This window comes from Myotis yumanensis, unplaced genomic scaffold (assembly GCF_028538775.1).
Source record: "Myotis yumanensis isolate MYYU_CA2020_CCGP unplaced genomic scaffold, mMyoYum1.0.hap1 SCAF_16, whole genome shotgun sequence".
Taxonomy (NCBI): domain Eukaryota; kingdom Metazoa; phylum Chordata; class Mammalia; order Chiroptera; family Vespertilionidae; genus Myotis; species Myotis yumanensis.
In genome coordinates, this window is record NW_027223767.1 from 41236668 (window position 1) to 41258358 (window position 21691).

The 21691-nt window shown below is 36.5% G+C and overlaps 1 protein-coding gene across 2 annotated transcripts in view; it reads left to right on the top strand.

Annotated features, from left to right (window-relative positions):
* The window catches only part of SPAG9 (sperm associated antigen 9), a 104617-nt gene that overhangs the window by 11955 nt on the left and 70971 nt on the right, over positions 1-21691 (top strand). For both annotated transcript variants that reach the window (XM_070394416.1, XM_070394417.1), the window contains exon 2: positions 9825-9945. In XM_070394416.1, the coding sequence (XP_070250517.1) occupies positions 9825-9945 (121 nt within the window). The remainder of the gene's footprint in view (positions 1-9824; positions 9946-21691) is intronic.

Sequence of the window (21691 nt, forward strand, 5' to 3'; positions counted from 1 at the left end):
TTATTTACAATATCTGCCCATTTTGGGTTGCACATCGTGGTTACAAATAAATCGGGCTTGCGATACTTCGTTACAATTGCTGTAGCATCTTGATATCACTGCTGCATATTTCTGGGACTACCCTCAAAAGACAATGGAAATATTATCATTTTACCAATCGGCACATTGTCACTTTCAGATCTAGATGTGAGATAATCCATCAAACCACTATATTTTTAACTCTCAACTTAGACTGGTTTGCTTTAATGAAATTTATCCAGTTGGCTTCCATTTTTTAATATGAATCAACAATATACTGTTGAATTAATTTTCCTGCATTTAAAATAGGATTGAATGTGTCCCGGACAGAGAGATGAAATCCATAATACTGCATTTGGGTGACTTGCGTCCTTACATTTTGTCTAGTGTTATTGTCGATTACACTGTTGTCTCTGAGTCTTAATGCAATATCCGTTCCCCAGCCTTTTTCACCATGTGGAAAAAGAATAGGATATGTCATTGGTATCTAAAGTAGGAAGCAGGATACTAATTTGTTTCATTTTAGTGGCATTTGGATTCTTGGGATCTGGTTTACAATGAATGAGCAAGTCCCTTTCAAAAGGAGGTTCTCCTTCTTCATTTCTGAATATGACGGCAACTTTAGTTACACGGGATATCTACCCGGATCACTATTACGATCATATTTAATCGCCATTGTTACTTCCGTGGGAGCAATACCTTTCACTGCTGCTTCAGATTGGGCTTCCTTTTCTACCTAATGTAGCATCTTGTATGATTTTGTTAATTCGTTTATTTCATTCATGGTTTTGATATTGATTATGAGTCTTTCTGAGCAGCCCTGGTTTTCTGGCCTTGCTAATCTTTTACTCGCCACTTCAGCCATGCCTAAAATGTAGCGTTGAGCAAACTTCCGAGAAACACCATCCGAAGGATGTAAAGTTCCAGTACGGTGATAAACTTGACCGTGTATTCTAAAACAGTATGGCCCATATCCTGGTGGTAATGTGATATTTGCACTCATTGATGCAAAAGCAAAAGAACTATTTATAGAACGAATATTTTCCATGAAATTTTTACTGTCAGAAGCTTCATTTATCATGAATTTAAAAAAAATATACCGGGTATTCTGGAAAATTTATATCATTTGGACAAACTTTGCCTTTGCTAAAACATCGAGTAAATTTTCCATCAGATGGTTTTTCATCGGAGAAATTTAGTGATAGGTAAAATTGACATGTAACAATCATTCCACCACAACTACGTTCGATAATTGCATCCTCATTTACTTCATTTTCACTATGAAGGCAGTTCCTACCAGCATTGGTAGTACTTGTCGATGACTGTTCTTCAGACATGTTCTGTCGAAGATGCCGCTTTCTTTCAGCTTCAGAATGTCAACAAAAACAACCAAATTCACGATTGACAATGACAGATCGAAACATACGCATATGATTGGCGCCAGCGAGAGCTTTATCATGCACAAGCCAACATTTTTTATTTTATTTATTTATTTATTTATTTTTATTTTTTTTTTAAAGTTTTTATTTTTATTTTTATTTTATTTTATTTTTTTTATATATTTTATTGATTTTTTACAGAGAGGAAGGGACAGAGATAGAGAGCTAGAAACATCGATGAGAGAGAAACATCGACCAGCTGCCTCCTGCACATCTCCCACTGGGGATGTGCCCGCAACCCAGGCACACGCCCTTGACCGGAATCGAACCTGGGACCCCTCAGTCCGCAGGCCGACGCTCTATCCATTGAGCCAAACCGGTTTCGGCCATTTTTTATTTTTTAAAGTTAACTATATTATATATATATATTTAAATACAAAGCTTTTTCTTTTTAAAAAAATATATTTTATTGATTTTTTACAGAGAGGAGGGGAGAGGGATAGAGAGTCAGAAACATAGATGAGAGAGAAATTTAGTTTTGAAGAAACAATCATTTGTATTAGGAATTTTTCCAGATTTTGGATTTGGAGGTATGGGGAAACCACATCCCTTGGGCATGATTAATATGGTCTGTCCTTTAGTTTCTTAAAAGATGCTACACTGATAAACAATTAAATTGAACTGAACTTAACTAAATTGAACAATAATTGTTAAATATTTTCCTTCTCCAACTCTGCAGAGGAACTGAGAGGAGGATACTATCTTGGTGGTTACATAGCAATAAATCAGCCATTTATTTGGTGGTATTACTTTTTAGACAGCTACTGTAGTCAAATTTTCTACTTTGAAGGGCTTTTCTTCTTTTTTTGTCTCTTGCATCTTACCACAATAAGCAACAACCTCTAGGGATCTTTTTGTTAAACTTCGGGAGCTTGCCTTTTCAAAGTATTCATTTGTTTTTCTCCAGAACAGTGGGGCAAAGCAGTCCCTATAAGCCATCTGGACTTGAAACCATTTTGCTTCATCACAAAGCTTATTCTTTTTAGATCCTGACATAAATCTGCATTGTCTCCTGCCTTTTTTTTTTTTTTTTTAATAGTGTCTGGTTGCTCCCAGGAGAGTTCTATCTGAAGTTACCTCAATGTTGTTGTTGGCTGATTAGTTATTAAGAGGAAAAAGGGGTATCTAGTTAAAATCTGTTTATCATACATGCTAATAAGTCCATTGATGGGCTCACCCCCTGCCCAATACTTTTTTAAAAAGTGTGTGTGTGTGAGAGAGACATAAAGACAGAGAGAAAGAGACAGAGGGCTGGAGGCTGGGAAGAGATGTGCACCTTACACCCACATACCAGAGGGATCTGACAAACTCGCATGCTGGGGGGCAGTAACCAGAAATTTCCAGGGGAAGGATGGTTTTATAGTTTGAAAAACCTTGATTTTTATAGTACACTAATATCATCATTTGCCAAATGTAATAGAGGGTGTCCAACTTTATAAAGTTAAGCTACTAGCCAGAAGTTAAGACACATTAAGCAATTATGAATAGGCTGCTTATCGGTATTCATTTACTTTTTTTCTTATTCATCATGTCTCTGGCTAGGGCAAAGCCTCCAAAATCCTATTCCCTTTGCCTAAAAATACTGTTATATGCAAATTATAGTAACCAAAAGAAACCTCATTGTACTGAAAACTCTTTTGTAAGTACCTTTAAAATATAGTGTAAAATGAACCTATTTTTTTAAAAATATGTTTTATTGATTTTTTACAGAGAGGAAGGGAGAGGGATAGAGAGTTAGAAACAGCCATGAGAGAGAAACATCCATCAGCTGCCTCCTGCACACCCCCTACTGGGGATGTGCCCGCAACCAAGGTACATGCCCTTGACCGGAATCAAACCTGGGACTCTTCAGTCCACAGGCCGACGCTCTAGCCACTGAGCCAGACTGGTCAGGGCTGAACCTATTTTTTAAAATAAGATATGTTTTTATTGATTTCAGAGAGGAAGGGAGAGGGAAAGAGAGATAGAAACATTAATGATGAGAGAGAATCAGTGATCGGCTGCTTCCTGCACACTCTCTACTGGGGGTTGAGCCCACAATCTGGGCATGTGCCCTTGACCGGAATTGAACCCGGGACCCTTTAGTCTGCAGGCTAACACTCTATCCACTGAGGCAAACCAGCTAGGGCACTATGTGGTTTTTAAAAGTCTTATTTCGTATTCAGAGTTTAAAATGCTAACTCCTTATTTCATAATGTCTTGCAAGAATCATGTCATGTACTAGCCTGAGACTGAGTCATAAACCAAGGTTGTGCTGTTATCCCAGTTGGTGTCATTAGGCAATAATAGAAATACTAGCCATCCTGTATTAGTTTTAACCTCAAATTAGGTGACAAATTGTTTGAGATCTTTGCAAATCCATCTTTTGTCAATCACCCATATTTAATGTTTGTTTTCTTCTGCTAAATCTCAAGCAATGAAACACAGGACCAAGGCTGTTTTGTAACTTACTACCTTCCCACCACCTTAGGGTACTTAGAACAGTAGGGACTTAAGTTGTGTGCAGAAAGGATGGATGAATAGAATCTTATTTCCCCACTTAACTCCCTTTGTGAATCAGAGGAGAGATTCCCAAGATTCCCAACTTATTCTTGAGCTAATGATTTACCCTTTGCATCAACTATGAAAATTTTAATCTTGAATTATATTTACCCCTGCATACCATGACCTTTATGCCTCTGTCCCTTTGCTTACACTGTTACCTCTTCCTGAAATGGCTTCTTCTTTTTTAAAAAATTCTCATTTGAGGATATTTTTCCATTGATTTTTAGTGAGAGGGAACTGAGGAATATTTATTTTTGTTGTGCAATAGTGATTAGCTCGCAGCTGTACATTTTAAAACCAAGATGTAGTACACATTTAAAATTGGGATTTTTAAGAGCAGAGAGAATTTTAAAATTATATTGGAAAAAAAACAACATTTACAGTTTTTATAAATGGGAGGGAATATTGCACGCACTCTGACCAAGGCCTGGGCCAGGGAGGAGCCTGCAACTGAGGCACATGTCCTTGATGGGAATCGAACCCGGGATTTTTCAGTCTGCAGGGAGACACGCTATCCACTGAGCCAGACTGGTTAGGGCCTGGCTTCTGTTCTTAAAAGTAGATTTAGTCACTTATTCTGTTTCTGTTGCCTCTTATACTTGCTTCCATTATAGTACTTTTAGCCTGGTGTATTGTTGACTGTTTACTGTGTTTTTTAATGGCTATCATGAAGTAAGTGCTTGGATTAGATGGTGGATAAAGAGTTTTAGTTTTATATTTAATATGTTATTTAACTTAACAGTAAATCTGTGAATGCTATTCCTTAGTAGTTTGTAATAAATGTCTTTATATATTGCCTAACTGCCTGTTCTGTACTTCCGCTGACATCTGGAGAACAGTCATTGTGAATAGGTATGTGGCTTTATTTAATTGTGACAACAATTTTTTCTTTGAGTAGAAAGTGACAGAATGGGATATGTTCCTATTTTTATGTTATATCAGTTTGTATGTTAAAGTGGAATTACAGGAGCAGAAAGCAGATGTGTTTCTTTGAGGTAAATTAAGAAGACTTTAAAACGAGTCGCTCATGTTTGTCGTCTACAAAGCTAGTAATGAGGTTCAGCAGTACTCACACATGCTACTAGCCCATCTGCGATCTCTCAGCATAGAAGTGGAAAGCCTTGTTGGAGAAATTTTTTAGTGTAACCATTGACACCTATTGTCTAATTATTTTATCTGTAATTATAAGGGAGTTAGGTATAGAAAAAAGAAGCAGCCCTGCCGGTGTGGCTCAGTTGGTTGGAGTGCCCTGTACACCAAAAGGTGGTGGGTTTGGTTTCCGGTCAGGGCACATACCTAAGCTTGGGGTTCAAGCCTTTGTCAGGGTGCGTCTGAGAGGCAGCCAATCAATGTTTCTCTTTCACATCAATGTTTCTCTTTTTCCCTTCCACTCTCTAAAAAACATCAATAATAATTTAAAATATTTTTTAAATCATTAAAAGAAAAGAGCAAGGCAAATTAACTTTTTCATTTGTGCAATAAACATATCTCTGAAAAGTTTCATATAAACTCATTTTTGTATACCAACCATACTTTAAAGGCACCACAGGAATTTTTCATTCAAATCGATCTTATAGGAACCTTCCCTTTAAAAAGAATCATATTTAGAAAGTAAATAACCTATTAATCTGTCTTCTGTGTAAACTTGCATTCTTACGTACTTAAGCAAGGTTCATATGTTTCATAAAAGATCATCTGACAAAGGCCAGCATAGTACTATGAGTTTATTTACCCTGAAGGTCTAATTACATTTCCCATGAACAGATACTTCTGCTATAAATCTCCTCAAAATAATAATATAAATATTCCAAAGTACTGGAAAAAGCACAGGACTCAGAACAATAATAAAATAATAACTCATTTAAAAAAAGAAAAAGAAAAGGAAAAACAGTTCTCGTTATTTCCCTTATAGTCTGTCCCCGGCCCCACCCAGGAAAAGGGACTCTCCTTTTAGGGCCATGGATCCAAACCTTTTTCTGCCAAGAGCCCTATTTTGGTGTCTGATTGAATTTCATGGCACCTTCTCTATTTTTATTTTTATTTTTTCCCTAAATTCTTATATCAGTGTTTTTTACTTTCACATTATTGTTAAGTACCATATAAAGCTAGGTCATTTTCTGAAGTTTTTTGTAGTTATCATCAGTGTTCTGTTTCCTGAGCTGTTCTATCCTATAGCAACTTCTGTTCCCAAGGTGATTATATTATCAGGGATATTTCTCAAAACCATGCCCCTGAACTAGTCTTCTTGATAGGTATTTTTCTTGGGTAACAATTTAGAAAATTTCAGTTACTTGTTACTTTTTCTTGGTTATTCTTTGAAAGTTATAAGGAGTGTTCATTTAACTAGGCTTCCAATGCCCTATAAGATCTATTAACATGCCTTATCAGAACTGAGGAATGTTTATTTTTGTTGTGTAATAGTGATTAGCTCGCAGCAGTACATTTTTAAACCAAGATGTAGTACACATTTAAAATTGGGATTTTTATGAGCAGAGAGAATTTAAAAAATACATTGGAAAAAACACAACATTTACAGTTTTTATAAATGGGGGGAATTATTCTTGATTTCTTGTAGAACTTGAAGATGCATTGAAATGGAATGCTTATGCCTGGTAAAAGAATGATTCTCAAAGGAGTTTATGATGCCAAAGAAAACCTGAAAATCCACCACTTAGAATAAGAAAGGAAAAAACATATCCTTATGAGAATAGCAATTTGTTTTATAGTCTCTAAGTTTATGTTTTAATTTGCTGGAAGGAAAGTCCTGGGATTATGCATTTGCTATGGAATACTTTTGTTATTGATAGTCCTTTCCTGTGAAGGGTAACTGCAGAAGCAAGAGATTTCCATTTGGTGATAAATAGCTCTGCCTGTCCAAGAACTATCACACAATTTTGAAAAAAAGAAATCTCTCTTCCTTTTGCCATATATACTTAAGGTAATCAATATAGATATGAGGCCTCGATAGTCATAATAAAATACAAAAATTTTTGAAGCCTGAATCATCTAGATAGGCCTAAGTCATTCTTGTAGAGTAAATGTATAGTAGTGACCGCTCCACAGTTATGGATTATTCATGACCTTCTGTAGCCAAACTGGGTCGCCAAGAAACAAAGCAGATACGAAACTGTGACCGTGTGATATTTCTTCACTCCGTCAGAAAAGTCTGAATAGGCAGAATAGTGGTAAAATTGTTTTTCCCCCAGCTTTATTGAGAAATAATTGACTATAACATTGTGTAAATTTAGGGTATACAGTGTACAATGTAATAATTTGGTTACATATATAGTAAAATGATTACCACATAAGGTTAGTTAACACATTTATCACTTCCCATAGTTACAGATCTTTTTGTGTGGTGAGAACTTTTATGTCTACTTTCTTAGCAACTTTAACATATACAATATAGTCGTATTGTTAATTATAGTCTTGGTGCCGCTATACGTTACATCCCAGACCTACTCATATTCTAACTGGAAATTTGTGCCCTTTGACCACATTTACCCATTCCTCCCACCCCAACTCCCTACCCCTATTAGTGGTCAAGTTTTTTTTTTTATCAGGAGTTTAGTAGCACAGCATTTTAAGTGTTACTTGTAAACATCTCTATGTTCTTTAAAACAACATTTTATTAATAGCACAAAAGAAACCTAAAATAAGAATTTCTAGTTACCCAGATGAAGCAGTTTAGTTAGTTTAAGGGAGCATCCTTTTCAAAGCATGCCAAGAATAATTACATTTTCTTTTTTTAATATATTTTATTGATTTTTTACAGAGAGGAAGGTAGAGAGATAGAGAGTTAGAAACATCGATCAGCCGCCTCCTGTACATCTCCTACTGGGGATGTGCCCGCAACCCAGGTACATGCCCTTGACCGGAATCGAACCTGGGACCTTTCAGTCCGCAGGCCGACGCTCTATCCACTGAGCCAAACCGGTTTCGGCACATTTTCTTATTAATACTTTATCTTTGCTTATATTCCCAGGTAAAAGTGTTGAAATAACTTACTCATACTTTATTAGTAGCATATAGTTGCTGCTTTTCTGTTCATATACCTTTTTTATTGATTTCAGAGAGGAAGAGAGACAGACAGAGAGAGAGAAACATCAATGATGAGAGAGAATCATTGATTGGCTGCTTCCTGCACACCCCCTCTGGGGAACACATGGGAGCCATGACCTCCTGGTTCATAGTTGGACGCTTAGCCACTGAGTAACACCAGCCGGGCCATCTGGTGTACTTTAGAGAGAAAGGAAGGGAGAGGGAGTGAGAGAGAGAAACTGTGGTTGGATCTAAAGGTAGATTTGCTGATGGATTAGATATTAAGGTATTAGAGAAAGAGAAAAGTCAAAGCTGACTGCAAAGAGTAAACAGCAAAGAGAAAAAGTTGAGCAAGACTGAGCTTGCCAATGTCAAGAAGTTGGGGAGAAGAGGAAGAACCAACAAAGAAAATCAAGAATGACAGCCAGTGCCCTAACTGGTTTGGCTCAGTGGTTAGAGCGTCGGCCTGCAGACTTGAAGGGTCCCAGGTTTGATTCCAGTCAAGGGCATGTACCTTAGTTGCGGGCACATCCCCAGTAGGGGGTGTGCAGGAGGCAGCTGATCCATGTTTCTAACTCTCTATCCCTCTCCCTTCCTCTCTGTAAAAAAATCAATAAAATATATCTTTAAAAAATAAAATAAAAAAGAATGGCAGCCAGTAAAGTAGAGGAAAAGTCCTGGAAGTCAAATTTTAAAAAAGTATTTTAAAGAGGAATCAGTGATGAGCTGTCAAATGATGCTGGTTAAGATGAGGATTGAGATTTGATTCTTATATTCTGTGATAATCTCCTGATGAGAACAGTTTTAGTAAATTAAATTTGGTAGAGATATTTCTAGAACATGCTCTTTTTCTTAGGAATTTAAATTTCATGGTTCAGCCCTGGCCAGTGTGGCTCAGTTGGTTGAACATTGTCTCATGCTCCAAGAGGTCTCCAGTTCAATTCCCTGTCAAGGCACATGCCCGAGTTGCCAGCTCCATCCACAGTAGGGGGTGTGCAGGAGGCAGCCAATCAGTGTTACTCTCCCTTCCTCTTTCTCTAAAGTCAATAAAAAACTCCCTCTGGCCCAGCTGGTGTGGCTCAGTGGTTGAGCGTTCACAGTTCGTTCACAGTTCGATTCCCGGTCAGGGCACATGCCCAGTGTGGGGCGTGCAGGAGGCAGCCAATCAACAATTCTCGCTTATCATTGATGTTTCTATCTCTCTCTCCCTCTCCCTTCCTCTCTGAAATCAATAAAAATATATTAAAACAAAACAAAACAAAAACACCTGCCATAAAAACAAACAAAAAAAACCTGCCTCTCCCTCTCTCTCTCTATTTAAAAAATATAAATTCTATGGTTCAGGAATCTAGAAGACTGTCAATTAATCAAATTAGCATTTAACAAATATTTATTGCTATTTCGTCATCCTTTGGTTCTCTGCTTGTACATGTTATGTGCAAAATTATGTAAAAATTGTTTCTTGAACTGAGATGAATATGCAAATATACTAGTAAAGCCATTTATATATGTGGGGGGTAGGATATATGTATTTCCTTTTGAATGTCTATTCTATAATGTGAAAACAATCATAAACAGATTATTTTGTCAGCTTTTCTATATTTGGAGGTTTTAAAACTTATTTTTTTTATAGAGAATCTAAAAAAAATCAACTTAAGTTCATGATTCTGGTATCTTTTTGAGTAGCTAATGCCTAATTGTGCTACTTGATATCAAGAAACACAGGAGTTGAAAATGTTAAAAAATTTTTCATTTCTCTAATGAAAATATTTCTTTTATTAGAAATTCATTGAATTTGAAGACTCTCAAGAACAGGAAAAAAAGGATTTACAGACCCGAGTGGAATCTTTAGAATCTCAAACAAGACAACTTGAACTCAAAGCAAAAAACTATGCTGACCAGAGTAAGTAAAAATACCTCTCTTCATAAGTGCACTTCAAAGAGCGGATTGCAATAGGGCCGTGACTCATCCTGACATTTGACGAAGGTTCCAGATACATGCTTGGGATTGTTATCCCAGACTCAAGAGTGAGACCTGGGAGCTAGGTTTTAGTTCTCTTTTGTTCACATTTTCATGTGGCACCCATGTCTGCAGAAATGACTAAATAAAAAATACCTACAAGACTCTCTTCTTCAATTTATCTCTCAGCCTTTGTTGTAGTTAATATTATGCTAGATCCACTATCCAGGATTCTGTGGTGTGTGCTTGCAGATCTTCTAATAATCAACTACACAAAGTTTCATTGTTTTCTGTATTGTTTTGGGATTTATAAATGTAAGAGAAACTCTAGCTTTGAAGTATGTATAAAAAATTACTGAATTCTTTTTTTTGTTCCTTTGTAGTGGAAAACTGAGGGCAGTTAGAGGGACAGATAGTCATTTTTCACAATCATTTTATTTTTAATGTAATTTTATATTTTATTATTTTTTAAAATATATTTTTATTGATTTTCAGAGAGGAAGGGAGAGGGAAAGAGATAGAAACATCAATGATTAGAGAGAATCATTGATCAGCTGCCTCCAGCATGCCCCCTACTGGGGATCGAGCCAGCAACCTGGGCATGTACCTTTGACCGGAATCGAACCCTGGTTCACTCTGCAGGCCGATGCTCTATCCGCTGAGCCAAACTGGCTAGGGCAGTGGTTGGCAAACCGCGGCTCGCGAGCCACATGTGGCTCTTTGGCCCCTTGAGTGTGGCTCTTTCACAAAATACCACGTGCGGGTGCGCACGTACAGTGCGATTGAAACTTCGTGGCCCATGCGCAGAAGTCGGTATTTTGTGAAAGAGCCACACTTAAGGGGCCAAAGAGCGAGCCGCAGTTTGCCGACCACTGGGCTAGGGCTATATATTATTCTTGATTTTAAAATAATTACTGTTTCAAATCCCAAGGATGATTTCCCTTTTTTTTTTTTTTTAATATATTTTATTGATTTTTTACAGAGAGGAAGGGAGAGAGATAGAGAGTTAGAAACATCGATGAGAGAGAAACATCGATCAGCTGCCTCCTGCACATCTCCCACTGGGGATGTGCCCGCAACCCAGGCACACGCCCTTGACCGGAATCGAACCTGGGACCTTTCAGTCTGCAGGCTGACACTCTATCCACTGAGCCAAACCGGTTTGGCTGATTTCCCTTTTTGGCTAATCAAAGTGGTCCTAGTTGAGACAAAATTAGAAAGAAATGGAGAGAGGCTTCATGGCCTGTTTTCAGGTTTGATTCAGGCAGGCAGAGTGCTCTCCAGTTTTCCCTCAACAAGAGATGGCCAGCAGTGACCCTTCCCACATCACCCATTGAAGATGCACAGTGACACCTGCTGTTAAGGGCCTGGCATTCAGGAGGGGTGATCCTCACTACAGGCTTGGATAACAGTGATAACTGAGGGCTCCCTAGGACTCTGGAAGAGCCTCGTAGGTAATCGGAGAATCCCTGGGAATCCGGAGTTCAGGCAGTGTAGAAGTCAAGGAGAACGCACATGGCTGTTGAGCAAATGTCATAGAAGGGAGCCAAAGGATATTTGGTAACAGAAGCCAACTAGAGTGATAGAGAACAAGCCATGTGTCATGTCTTTGTATTTTTAGGCTTATAGATTCCTAGACTGCTGTACCCTTCCTTTGTTAACACTGAATACATCGAATGACTTCTGTGATTTTACTATAGAAATTTGAGGTGGTAGAGAGCTGTATGATGGACTGCACAGTGCACACACTAACAAATACTCTCCTGGAGTCACATTACTGTGAGTACCACTCATCTAGTGGCAATTAGAAGCTTTTGGTATATTTTAAGAATTGAGCATTTTCTAGTCAAAGAAGAAGAAAAATTAGCTATTGGAGATATTTTAATCCTACCTTGATTGTATTTTCATAGTAGGTATTATGTAGTATTTTAGAACCAAACACTACTGGCACAGTTGATAGAACCAACCTCTCATTAGTGGACCTATTACATTTTCCTCTTGGTTTCTGAAGATTACCAAGTTTTGGATAAGGAACTGTTTAGTTAGAAAGGAAGGCACCCCTAGTCTAGAATTCTTTTATAGTTTAATTAATCAGATTCTATGATTAGGGAGTTACTAAAGAATTACTTTACATTTGAAATTCTGATTTTGATGAAAGTATGTTAAAATATCTCTCTTCTATTCAAAGGAAGTGCTGCTTTTTTCACAAAAGGAACCTAATGAAATGAGCTAGTAATTTTTTTCACATATACTTTATCTTTTTTATTACTAAACATTTAAAAACCTACTTCCTGTTCCTTTCTAGTAAATGTAAACAAAATGTAGTAGTCTCAATTAAGATGTGTTATCCATTGCAGTGAATCATATCTACCTTTTCTGGAACTGTCATGTTCTGTGGTATCCAGTCTCTCATTTCTCTCTCAAAAGTACGGATCCCTGGCCCTAACCGGTTTGTCTCAGTGGATAGAGCGTCAGCCCGCAGACTGAAGGGTCCCAGGTTAGATTTCGGTCAAGGGCATGTACCTTGGTTGCGGGCACATTCCCAGTAGGAGGCAGCTGATCGATGTTTCTAACTCTCTGTCCCTCTCCCTTCCTCTCTGTAAAAAATCAATAAAATATATTTTTTAAAAAAGTATGGATCCCTGTTTTTTTTTAAAGATTGATTTCTTCTGAAGATACCTTTTTTTAAAAATATGTTTTATTGACTTTTTACAGAGAGAAAGGGAGAGGGCTAGAGAGTTGGTTAGAAACATCGATGAGAGAGAACCATCGATCAGCTGCCTCCTGCACACCTCCTACTGAGGGTGTGCCCGCAACCAAGGTACATGCCTTTGACCAGAATCGAACCTGGGACCCTTCAGTCCACAGGCCGACGCTCACTGAGCCAAATGGGTTAGGACCAGATCCCTGTTTTTTATTTTAATTCAAAATAATTTTTAAAAATAAGATACCTTTTAAAATTAGTTGATAGTTTTCTAGGGAAGGGGTGAGGAAATTCTTCGTCAAGTATTGGATATGGTCTTGAACTAAATTTTTCTGAAAACATTATTTTTGTTTTTTTTTTTTTTTTTGATGATTAGAATGACCATTTTATTTTTTTTATTTTTTTTATTTTTTTTTTTATTGCTTAAAGCATTACAAAGGGTATTACATATGTGTCCTTTTTTCCCCCCCACCCTTATTTTTGTTATTAGTATATCCCCCTGGGAGTCGGATATCTCATTTTGAAGTAAATTTTGGTGTCTAAATAACAGTTAAAGAACTTAAAACTGTGGTTAATAAAAACAGACCATTCAGCTGCCCAAAATTGACAACACTAAATTTCTTGGTTCATGAGCTGAAGCTATAAGGAGCCTTCTTTTATGACTGCTTTGGGATTTATTCCCTTCTCCTTTGATACCTTGGAGTCTGCACGCATCCTGACCTGGTGGGGCCAGGTTGGAGCCTGCAACCAAGGTACATACCCTTGACCGGAATCGAACCCAAGACTTTTCGGTCTGAAGGCCAACACTCTATCCACTGAGCCAAACCGGCAAGGGCTAAATGTATTTTTTAGTGTGCCTAACGTGGTTTTATTTTTTCATACTCTTTTTTAAATTCTTTATTGTTGAAAGTATTATACATGTCCCCTTTTCCCTCCCATTGACCTCTTCCAGCCCAAGCACCCCCCTCCCCACCCCTCACCCTCTAATCCCGCTCCTCACCCACGCCTTCACCACCCTATTGTCTGTGTCCATGGGTTATGCATATATGCATACAAGGTCTTTGGTTGATTACCTCCCTAATTAAATAAGCACTTATTTGCCCTGGTCCATGTAGCTCAGTTGGTTGGGCTTTGTCCCATTGGGCTTTGTTCCATGGACTCAAAGGTTGTCGGTTCAATTCTGGTCAAGGGCATGTGTTCAGATTTTGGGCTCGATCCCTGGTTGGGGGCGTGCAGGAGGCAGCTGATCCATATTGCGCTCGCACAACAGGGTTTCTCCCTCTCCCTCTCCCCCACTCTTCCCCTTCCCTTCCCCCTTCCTCTCTGTTAAAAATCAATAAAAACTATTCTTTAAAAAAGAAAGAAATAAAAATAAATAAGCTTTTTAAGGCTACAGAAATAACTGATGATGATACCTGTAGTAAAGGAGGAATAGATTTTTCTGATTAGTGCCATATTTTTAGTACCATATAATGGTATCTTATCCAAGTTCCATGTTTATCCTATATAATAAAAGGCTAATATACTAAGTCTCTGATCGTTCGACCATTTGACCAGTCACTATGATGTGCATTGACCACCAGGGGGCAGATGCTCCAGCCATAGGTTAGCTTGCTGCTGGGGTCCACCCTCTCGCAATCCGGGACCCCTCGGGGGATGTCAGAGAGCCGGTTTCAACTGATACCTCCAGGCCAGGCCGAGAGACCCCACTGGTGCACGAATCCATGCACTGGGCCTCTAGTATTTATATAACATGGTAGAGTCTTGAGTTTTAAAAGACTGTCAATTCTGGCTTATGTGTGTTAGGGTACATATCCCTTTTAAAAAATAGCCACAATAAAAGTCCAAGTTCTGCTTTGAAGACCACTTCCTATAGTAACAGGGGAAATTTGGTTGTAGTTACTTGCTATTTGAGAAGCAAGAAAATGTCAAAAAATAGGAACTGAATTAAAGGATACACTTTATAGCCTGTGATAATATGGAATCTGTCATATCGGGTTGTCATGATTTCACAGTGTTGAGAAGTTGAGTCCATAAAGTTTTTGTGGTCACATTTGATTTCGGAGATTTCTGATTGCTGTCTTTTCAAAATTTGAACTACGTAAGAAATATTTTTGTTTTTTCCAAAAAATGCTGTGTATTATTTCTTATCTGAGAGTATCAGTAACATTTTTTGGTAGTTAATATCTTGTTAGCCTTGAGGAAAAATCTGAACTATATATGGAATAGAATAAGGAAGTTGTGGATTGAGAAAGACCTGTTGGTACTTTTCAACTCTGTAAGGAGCCTACATTCAGCCTTGCCATTCACAGTGTGACAGTAATGAGTTGTTCATCAGAAACTACTTTATGTTCATTAGTTCTGTTGTATATTGAGTATTTCTGTCTTATAAGCCAAATTTCTTAAATGAATCAAGTAAATATAGACATTTTGATACATCAAAAAATATTAAACTACTGCTGTATGCCTGATATTCAGCCTAGGTATGGTTGTGGTATAGAAGAATATGATATGATCATTGCAGTCAAATAATTATAGTTTTTGTGTGTTTTTTTTTGGCGGGGAGGGCGGGGAATGTTTATGACCTTCTAGTCTTTTTTCCAAATGCACCATGCTTTTATATCACTGCAGTTGGAGTGAATGTACATATAATTTTGTATCTTTTCCTTAACATTATCGTATTTTCTTTGTTGTATAATCTTTATTACTATTATTTTTTAAATTTACTTTTCAATTACAGTTGACATACAATATTATATTAGTTATAGGTGTTTAACATAGTAGACATTTATATAACTTAAGAAGTGATTGCACCAATAAGTCTAGTACCCATCTGACACCATTTATAGTTATTACAGTATAATGACTATGTAGTCAATAATTAATTTTTTTAAATGTCTGTTTATACCTATCATTTAGAAGCTGTGCCATCTATTAACAATTCTGTTTTCCCTGAGAGACTATGTTTTCTTCTTTCCTCTAATGAGAATTACTTAATGGCCACTTTGTTTTGTTTTGTTCTTGGCTACTCATAAACCCAGAACAGACTTAGAAGTGCAGCCATAATGTCTGGTGTGGATCTTACCCAATTCGTGTATTTAATTGTTTTTTCCTTGATCCACATTTTATAAATGTATGATGAATTGTTATATGTTCTTGAAAGCTATCTCAAAGTCTTTGTGGATTGGAGGAATGAGTCAGAGTAAAAATAAATATTAGTAAATTAAAAACATACAAAAAACTTCTGTTGGTGTTTGGACATTTTTCCAGTGTAGTGAATCATATTTTTCACACCTATAGATTTCCCTCTCTCACTAATTTTCGTAGAATATATTTAAGGAAGTAGGTCAAGGAATTACGGAATAGTTTAGTGGTTCTTGGTATATAATAGTGTATGGTCATTTTTAACGTGAACAGAATTGGAGAAGTAAAATTTGGTAGCATATTTTATTTCTTTATTGTAACATGAATTTAAATCATTATTTATAACATTAGCACTCAGAGCTGATATAAAACCACTTATTATTGATTCCTTTGGGAAAAATATTTTTCCCTCAAGCTTCTTGAGTTTCTATTAGATGTCTTTTCCCTTGAATTGTGGGAGAAGATGACAACATTTAGATGGCAGTGATTTTAAGCTATTTATAGATTCTTCTCTGATTCTGTCCTTCCTTTGAATGAAAAATCCCATTTAAAAAAATTAAATGGAAAAATGTTTTTGACAGCTAAAGATATTTGGGATAGAGCCTTGTATTCTGATCTTTCTACCCTTTACGTTTCCCATGCAACATCCATTTGCTTTTTAAATTTGGTGTTAGATCTTAGTCTAATAAGATAACGTCAAGCCTTTACCTTGAAACTTATTATTGTAAGGGAGACACTTCTTATTTCTTGGTTATAAGAACTTATACACTACTAGATGGACAGTATGGGGAAGTCATATAATCAACATTTTTTTATTTTAAAGGAATAAATGGCTTAAAATAGACTGCACATTTGGGAATTATTTACAAGCAAGTTCTGTCTGTTAATGATGTGACTGGTACATTGAGACCTTTCACAACACAGAAGAAAATCCATTTTTAGGTATACTTTATATTAAAGTTAATAGTTGAGAGGGCTTAAATATTTCTGTCACTAATTTTCAAATCACTTTAAAAAAAACCAAAAAACCCACCAAAACCTCCAGACCAGTAAAATGCCTTATCAGCCTCTTTACTATGCTTTGTAGTTGACAATTCATGTTAATATTCTCAAAATTTGAGAGTTTTAAATTTTATATTGCTAATAGGCAGTCTATATTATTTTTGGATGATCAAAGTAGATAACTGATTCTATTCTCATTGAAAGGCAGCTTTAAGGCAGCTTTAGGAGTTTTAGATTTATATCTTCTGATTTAAAAAAAATAAAATTCATTATATAGAAACTTGCTTTTTTAGTCCATTTAACTTAAATCTAGTTCTTTGCAATATATAAAGAATATTTTTATATTTAAAACACTTAATTTAAGTGTTGTTGTTTTTTTTTAGAGTCTATATATGAGAGGGAAAACAGAAAATTAGGCACAAGATAATTTATACAAACCCTAACATTTTATTACTATTTCATTAGGTAATATTCCATGTGGCCTTCAGATGTGCTTTATGTTTTATAATCTGTATTTAGATTCTTTTCTGTAGTCTTGTGCTATTTATTAAGAATCTTAAGGTTGTAATTTATAATATCTAGAACTAAAGATTTCATAGAAAGTGATTTTCTAAGTAAGGGTTAAAGAACTTATGCTGATTTAACTTAGAGAACAGAATAAATATGATTTGACTAACCCTGCAAACATGTAAAGGAATAGATAAGGAAGATACCAAGTTGTTTTTCTGTAATCTTGGCAGATTAAGTTAGAGAAAATGGTTGGTTTTGGTTGATCATAAAGAAGTATTTTTTGACCATGGAAGTGATACAGAGGAATCTGTGTTGAGGGATTCGCCTTACACAGAGATTAGGAGAGAAGTCACCTTTTTGTCATGTATGGCAAGGTAGCATCTTCAAGACAGTGACCAGATCAGATTGCTAGAAACCCCTACCACTGGGATTCTTTGAAGTTATCCTACTCTCTTTTGATTCATGAGGATACTGTAGCATTTCACATTGTGCCATTGGTTAATAACATAATATCCGTGGGAAAATCTCTTGAAGTTTAGAGACACCGTGAAGGACTTAGTTGGCAGAGGAGAGGGTTTTATTACTGTTCTTTTGTGGTTGTCTGAGATCTGTTTGCTTGTAAGTCAGCACTTGATTCTTGCTTACCTGTTGAGACTTTTGATGCTAAATTCTTCAAGGAAAAGCTTCTGAAAGACCAATGTCAGTCTCCTGAGGCCAAGTAACAGCTGGATTATCTGCCTTCCATGACTAGTAAGAACTGAAGATGCCTTTTGAGAAGGCAAATCATGAGTTGGATATGGCAATCTAGCAGGTCTGTTTCTCTTTCTTCCCCCCGTAGGCCTATCAGCAGTCTGATGGGGCAGAAGACATCAGAGATGGAAGGTGTTCCAAACTTGGCAAAGGCCATCATTCTAAGGAGGTAAGCTCTGATTTTGAGCAGGTAGAGCAGGCAGCTCTTCCTGCCTTAATCATATCCTCTTGCTCTTTGGAAAGAGGGATAGAGAGAAAGAGCATTTAAAATGAGGCTGAAGTATCTCCATTAGCTATTTTAGGGGAACATTTTTATTAGTCTTTTGATTCTTATTTTTTCTTAGTCCCTCCCCCCTTTTTAAGATTCCTTGATTTTTAAAAAATTTTCTCCACAGAATATTTGCAGTTTAAAAATATGGCCGATTAGTTATCTGTTGTTTTGGGATAGAAAGGATGAAGAGAATTTTGTTTATTTCTAGTTAATCTCATGTTGTGGCTATTTTGATGAGTAAAATGATAAAGGTTTTTTGGATTTGTCCTGAGATGATTTTGAGGTTTGGGTTCACATGGGAACTATTAAACAAGAAACTGTCTCCTACTGCACTTCAGATGCAATGCAACAGTGTAGGCAGAGGTGAATTTTATAGTGCTTGAGGTTTTTAGGGATGTGCACCATTCTTGCTCAGATGGGATGTCTTTCCCTCTTTTTCCTCCTTTCTTCTTTCCTTCGCTTTTCTATTTACTTAGTGGCATTCAGGACTTTGAAGGTATTTCTCATAGCGGTAAACACTATAACATCTCATGTGAGCTAGGCCTTGAGAAAATGAAGTCCTTTGACTATGTTGTTGTGCTGAGTTATGTAAGTATTGTCAGAAATACTTACAAGACCACAATGATCTTGGTGGTTAACTCATAGTTTAAAGGATTAAATACTAGTGTTTAGAACCACAGAACAGATAAAGAAAACATGAAATATGTTATATCATAGACAGTTTTTTGACAAGGTACTTGCTGGAGGGGTTAGGTTGCAGAGAAAAATAATAGTCAGAAAAACATTCAGAAAATCATCTAGAATAACAGACACAAACTAAACTACAAAAAACATATATAATGACTCAAATGTTATGTTACTTTTTGTTCATGTGATGTTTAGAATGGATGTTTCCCATAGATGAGTGGCTCCTTTGGAGACACAGGTTCTTTTCAACTTACATCTGCAAAAGTTGGAGGAAAGGGGAAAGGAAATGGAGGATTCTATGTGGATGGTTTTCCTGGGCCAGGCCCAGGAGTGGTGCCTATAGATTGATCTATCTATCTATCTATCTGTCTATCTATCTATCTATCTATATCATTGTAAGGATTTCTTTTAATGTGACAGGGTTTTGTGCAATCACTATCTGACTTTACTCAGGTTACTATTCTGAGAATATAAAGGAACAAAGGCTAGAGCAGAGACACTGGTCAGGAGGTAATTGTAATAATTCAGACAAGAGATGGATGTGATGGGGGTGGTAAAAAGTGGTCAGATTTTAGGTTTATTTTGAAGGTAAAACAGACAGTTTGCTGATAGACTGGATATGTTATGTGAGGGAAAGAGAAGAGCTAAAGGATAGCTGAAGATTTTTGCCTGAGTAAGAAGATTGTGGGAAAGAACAGGTTTGGGAGAGACAATCAGTTCAGTTTCGGCTTTGTTGACGTGTTAGCAGCATCACATTGTAAGTGCTTTTGTATTTTCTATTTTCAGATACAGCAATATTTAGCACCCTTCCATTCAGTTCCAGGCACCATCCCATGTCAGTATATAGATATAATGCATTCCTTTTAACATTACCTTTTGTGGTTGTATTTGAAAAACGTGTGTTCAGGTACTATTTTATACTCTTTACAAGTAATAACTCATTTAATCCTAATATCATCTCTGATATGCTGCCATTATTTGTCAGTTATAAATAAGTAAATTGAGGCCCAGAGAGGTTACTATACCTGAGGTAATATAACTTGGATGTAACAAAGTCACTGCATTGTGGTCCATTGTATGACTATCATAATTCACTTCACCAACCAACTATTGACAAATTTGGGGCTAGTTCCAATTTGGGAGTTATTATATAAGAACATCCATTTTCATGTCTTTGGGCATTGGTGTGTTTCTGTAGGATAAATAAGAATGGTAGTATTGAGTCAAAGGATATATACATTGCTTATTTTAACAGATATCACCAACATGACCTTCATAAGAGTATCAATTTATCCTCCCAGGATGCCTATCTTTTTTTTCTTATTTTAAATCTCTAATCTAGTAACATTTTTGCTCATCTCCCTGTACATTTTAATGATGAATCAGTACACCTTGTTTGTAATAGTTCTAAGTAGTTTGATTAAATCCTGTGCTATATATTGAACTTATAGCAGTTGCCAGAGGACATAAAGAGTAATGAGTATTCAAGCCAAGGAAAGTGCCTATGTGAATGGGAACACATTGTGTTTGGACTGGGGTGGAGTGGGATTGTGCACACAGTAAATTCAGGTCACTGACTTCTCCCCAAAGCTAACCAATATCCTGACTTCTAACACATTAGTTTTAGATTTGCTTTTTTTTGCTTGTTTCTTTCCCTTAATATCCTGTTTGTGAGATTAGTCCATGATGTTGTGTATAGCAATAATTTGTTCATCTCTGTTGTGTAGTCGTCTAGTACATGAGTATTTATCCATTCTGCTGTTGATGGGTTGTTTCCAGGTTTGGATTATTACAAATAGTACTACTTTGAGCATTGTTTTAAATGTCCTTTGGTGGACACATGTGTGCACTTCTTAGCAATGAACTTGTTGTCAGAGGGTTTGCACACATTTAAGTTTATGAAATCTTGCCAGTTTTCAAATTGGGTGTACCCGTTTATGCTCCCACCAGCAGTATATTCGTGTCCCAATTGCCCCACATCCTTATCTGATGTATTGTGTTTTTCATTTAAGCTATTCGGATGGGTATGTAATGGTGTTACATTTGGTTTTAAAATGCATTTCCATGATGAATAAAGTTGGGTACATATTTTATTTGGCATTTTGATACCTTTGAGTTGAAGTAACTGTCTGTGACTAGGTTCTTTCCATAAGTAGTCTATATATCTGTTTGTTTGTTTGTTTCACATGTAAAAATTTAAGTTATACTCCAGTATATAAAACAGATTAAAAAGAGTATTTCTTGAGAGTCAGTATTATCACCTGGTAAATAAAAACAGAGTCTGGACCCAGACTCCTCCATTAGGAATCCTAGTTTTGCCACTTATTAGCTGTGTGACTTTAGACAAGTTACTTAACTCCTGTTTGCTTCAGTTACCTCATTTCTAAAATGAATGTAATAATACTTTCATCATAAGATTAATGTCAGGCTCAAATAAGTTAGTTAATATAAAATACATAGAACAGTGCATGGCACATAATATAATGAGTACTAATAATGTTAGCTGTTAGTGATGACAAATTTATTTTATGAATTGATATGAAGTTAAATGACAAGAACAATGAAGGTTTACTGTAGGACACAAATTTGAAATTGAGGGTTTTAGGTGATAGTTGTGGTTT